Source organism: Antrostomus carolinensis, unplaced genomic scaffold (assembly GCF_000700745.2).
Source record: "Antrostomus carolinensis isolate BGI_N321 unplaced genomic scaffold, ASM70074v2 scaffold53885, whole genome shotgun sequence".
Taxonomy (NCBI): Eukaryota; Metazoa; Chordata; class Aves; order Caprimulgiformes; family Caprimulgidae; genus Antrostomus; species Antrostomus carolinensis.
In genome coordinates this window covers 1-4,474 of record NW_010315425.1, presented here as the reverse complement: position 1 = coordinate 4,474, position 4,474 = coordinate 1, and the positions used below count along the sequence as shown (strand labels likewise).

Sequence of the window (4,474 nt, the reverse complement as noted above, 5' to 3'; positions counted from 1 at the left end):
CTGTTGGATAGAGAGACAGGCAAGTGAGGTTAATCAGGCGTAACTCACTTCTTAAGAGTCACCAAACAAGCTTGAACAAACGGTACCCAATGTTTGGCAGAAAATATTTCCACCAGTTTCCCCAACCCAGAATTCAATCATGTCTGGAAAAATAGAAAAAAAAAAAAAGTTTCCTCTCTCAAGTACGAATAAACAAGTACTGAGTTTAAGCTCTACTTGCAAAAATTAAATGAGATGGTGATACAACATCAATCACCTGAGGGAGGGAAAAGTGAGGACTGTAGCACGCACCCCACCCTGGTTGGGCAGGAAGTTTCAGAAATGCTGAAATTTCTCAATATTATGCACCAGGCAGTAGGGAAGAGGAGTAAAGAGAGAGGGAGGTAAGAAGTCACCTGTGCTGCAACCAGTGTTAACAACAGGTCAGGGAAAAGAGGTTTGGACTCTTCCTCTTTCGTTGCTCAGTTGAAGACAACAATGAACAAGCATGAAAAAAGCTGCAGCTACAAAGGTACCCATAGCACTACGTGCTGAATATCAAAATACACACAATCTCCATTTGATTTTGCAATTTAAGGGAAAAACAAAATCCAAGCACTTTCAAATTCTCTGTAGGTCAACAGAGGTCATTTTTTGGTTTTGTGAAAGTGACATTTTCCAGCAGACATCCAGCTTCAATAAATGCTCCTTTTCATAGAGAAAATAACTCAGTACAGCCTCTCCTATGAAAATATTTTTCTCCTGGCACAACCAGGTTTCATTCCTAACCTCAGACAGTCTGACTACTTTGAGAACAATCAGACACTTCTATTGATTTAAAAAAACATGACAATAAATGAATTCTCATTAAAAAGCAGTTTTCTACAGCTTTCACAACATAGAAAGAAGACAAAATTAAAAAATAGCATCATTTTGTGCTACTTCCTTTAATTTCATTGAATGTCAATCTAAATAATTAATACAAATACAAAGTTGCTTCATTCTATGAAGATTAAGAGACTTTACGGTATAAAATTCCCTGAGATACAATATGTAATTTAAAGGATCACATAATTCTCTATTTACACCATAATCAGAAAGTATCATTAATTCTTTTCTTTACAAAAACCAGAAGATAATGATCATCCTTTCTCTCCCTCCACTCCAATATTTTAAGGCATGGAATAAAACACACTATCAAAATATATTTAAAAAGTTTTTTTCTACTTAAAATATAAAATACATTTGCTTAATTTTTACAGAGGGATTATATATATCACCTGCAATTATGTTGTGGAGTCTGGTACCTGATCTACAATCTAATTCGCTCCAACTTTTGATTCACCATTGAACTTGGGCTCAACAAAGTGAATGTCAGAAGCCAGTCCTTAGCTTATAACGGTACATTAACTACCAGCCTGTGGGGCGGATGAGCCAAAAACCAAACTAAATTTATAGGGATGCTGTAGTACTGACTTCAGCAGCTGTAGACCAGGGCTGAATTCCCTCCCAAATCTAAAGGGAAAAATGTGCAACACTAACGCCAGAACTATGAAACTAGAAAAAGCTTTTTTTTCTCCCAAAGCAAGAGCTCTGCAGTAATTATTACAAGACTGCAGTTTTCATTATACACTTCTTGAATATACTCAATGTATAACTTACAAATACAGCACAACTGTGAACACCTTATTGAAACATGATGCTTCAATTATTGCATAGCTCTTTTCTGAATTTTACAAAACTCTAGTTGATCCCACATTTCAACTGCTTTTCTTAGAGGGTCTCAGAAAAAAGAATCTGTTGTGATCTTTGGAAATTCCCATGCTGGTGTAGCCTGATCTTCTGCCTCTGGCATTGCTAATGATTACACAGAATTGTGTGTCTGGAAACTTTCAGAAAACGCTAAAAAAATCAGGAGGATGGAAAAAAATAGACTAGTTTCAGTAGAGTAATAAACATAGCACAAGCTTAAATATTAGTTCACTACTTTTAAGACCATGTTTTTCTATACATTTACTTGAACCGTGATAAAAACTAAACAGAAAAAAAAAAGGACAACTCAAAGGGAGACAGATTTTATTTCCCTGACACTTAGCTACTACTGCTAATGCTATACACAAATTAATTTTTTAAAATTATCAAAACCCATTTTATGGGAGCAGTAGCCACATCAGAGAAACATTGTTTTTAATTAATCTTTAGTTCTATGCTTACCTATTCACGGGGAGCACCTAATTTGAAACAAATTACCATAGGTTGTCAGCTCATAAATCAAAAGAGCATCTGCCCGACATCCCTTATTGCTCAAGTCAAATCTAATCTTTTTCTAACCCATATACGACCACAAAAGCCACTAAACTCACCTGTTCTGATACCCAGCTTTTATTTACAAATGACTTTTTCCTTTCCCCACCTGTTCTGTGCCCATAACTTTATTCCAGGTGAGTCTCTGGGTAACTCCATGGATTATCCAACTCCTTAAACAGGAGCTGGATGAATCCCTTAATCATTTGTCCAGGACTCTTACGGGTTATCATTTTTTACCACCAAACCTTATAGCTGCAAAGGGCAGGGAGGGCTCAGCTTCCTGAGCAAGTGTAACTGTGATTGAAGTTTATTTCTGGATTTCACCAAGCAAGATTACATGTAACAAAAAGTAACCACACACTGACTACCAGGAAGATCTTACTCCAGTGAAATGGCAGAATCTGAAATGGAATAACTACCATAAATGTTCCCAGTAGGCAGTGGGGGAAGGGAGTTTTATCTTAGGAAGCTATTTATTGATAAAAAAATAAGCTGGAAATACTTCTCAAAACCAAAGGAAAAAAACAGTAAATCTTTCCCTTTGCATATTCTTTCCTCACACAATCTACATTTTACCAACAGTATAGATCTTCTTCTCTGCAATACTTTTCTTTTTGAAAGGCAGTGATTTGGGACTTGAGTTTTGGGGGAAGGGTTTGGTAATTATTATTTTACAAGGAGTAAAGTGGACTAGACGATCTTTTGAGGTCCCTTCCAATCCCTAATATTTTGTGATTCTGTGATTCTGAGTCTGTCACCCAGCAGAATTTTTAAACACATGTACCATAAACGAACACAATCTCTTACACACCAGGACAGTCTAATGATACTACAGAAATAAGTTAGCCCTTCTGTACACATACTCAATATAGCAATAAAAACCCTGTGTTTCTGAGCCTTTCCCTGCTTTTTCCTATATGGCAGTAATTTTGAAGAGGAAAAACACACAGACTCCTGTAAACATTTTCTAATTCCTGAATAAAGGGACGGTGGAAAGGTTCCAGCTTTTTTTCTACAGTCTGTCTTCTCCTGGACTTCAAGCTGTTCTCCACTTCCATACAGGACAAACGTACCTATGGTTCTGGTAGGCAGTGGAAGAAATACTCTACATCATCAGAGCTGTTTGTTCCACTCGGATCCAGTCCCCTCCATACACTTTTTCCTAAACGGAATTATTATTTGGCTCAAAGCATTATTAGTCAGCTGCTGCAATTTCAAACATTGCTAAAAAGTGCTACTGCATCATTACATTCTTACGTTCAACACTTGCAGCTCAGAATTTGTCTGCAAATAGCCTTCACACATAATAATAATCACTGTTAAAAGTATTTGCTTTTGTCTTCGGCGTACAGAAAGCCAGCGCTGATCACGTCTCCCTTGTAAGCAGCAGAAAGTTTTGCAGTGCAGGAAGCTGTCACAGCCGACAAAATTGGTTTCAGCTGTACGGCTGAAGAACTTGGCATCAGCTCTTTATGTCGAGCTACGCACAGCTGTAAAGGTTTCAGATCAGTACAGCTTCTGGAAATTTAACTTTGCTCTTGAAGAATCATCTTGCCTGATGTTTCTTTGTACTTTCCTAACTTTACACTTTAATAAAAATCTTCCTTTTGTGGGCTTTTCACAGCTTGTTTCCCTGTACCCATATGCTTCTCTCACTGATGGCAGCCTTCTGCGTACCACCATGGCTAACGATCTCTGCCAGACTCATCCTTGCCCATGCCTCGGCGCGGTCCACTGCTGGCACAGGCTGGCCGGGTAAGCCTCACCCGCCAGGAACATCAGCTTTCAAACCAGCTGGCCAGATTTCCTACAGTCTTGATTTGATTCCCGGCTGCCCTGACGGCCTCGCAAACCTTGCAGAAATGCTCATCCCAGAACGAGGTGACGTGGACCTCGTACTTCTTCCTCCAGGCAAAATACTTCCTGTAGTTGAGTTTGTTTTTATCGAGGAATTTCAGGTAGGTGGCCAGCAGCCGGGGGCTGGGGAAGTCGTCAACGTGGATGAAGGAGTCGGGAGGGATGAAGCGCTCGTAGTTGGCCCTGCGAGGGCCGAGGACGACGGGGACGGCGCTGGCGGCAAAGGCATTTCTCCAGAGCTTCTCGGTGATGTAGTCGGTGTGCTGGGAGTTCTCGAAGGCCAGGTAGAACTTGTAGGCCGAGATGGTCTCCACCACGCTGCCCTCAGGCA

General features: G+C 39.7%; 1 protein-coding gene across 1 annotated transcript; it reads right to left on the bottom strand.

The window, feature by feature from the left end:
• Positions 1-4,064: 4,064 nt before the first annotated feature.
• Positions 4,065-4,469, bottom strand: LOC104524903 (alpha-(1,3)-fucosyltransferase 4-like; the record flags this gene model as incomplete). The annotated part of the gene is made up of 1 exon (XM_010167922.1): positions 4,065-4,469. A coding segment is annotated over one exon (405 nt), but the record flags the coding sequence as incomplete, so codon positions are not given.
• Positions 4,470-4,474: the final 5 nt, after the last annotated feature.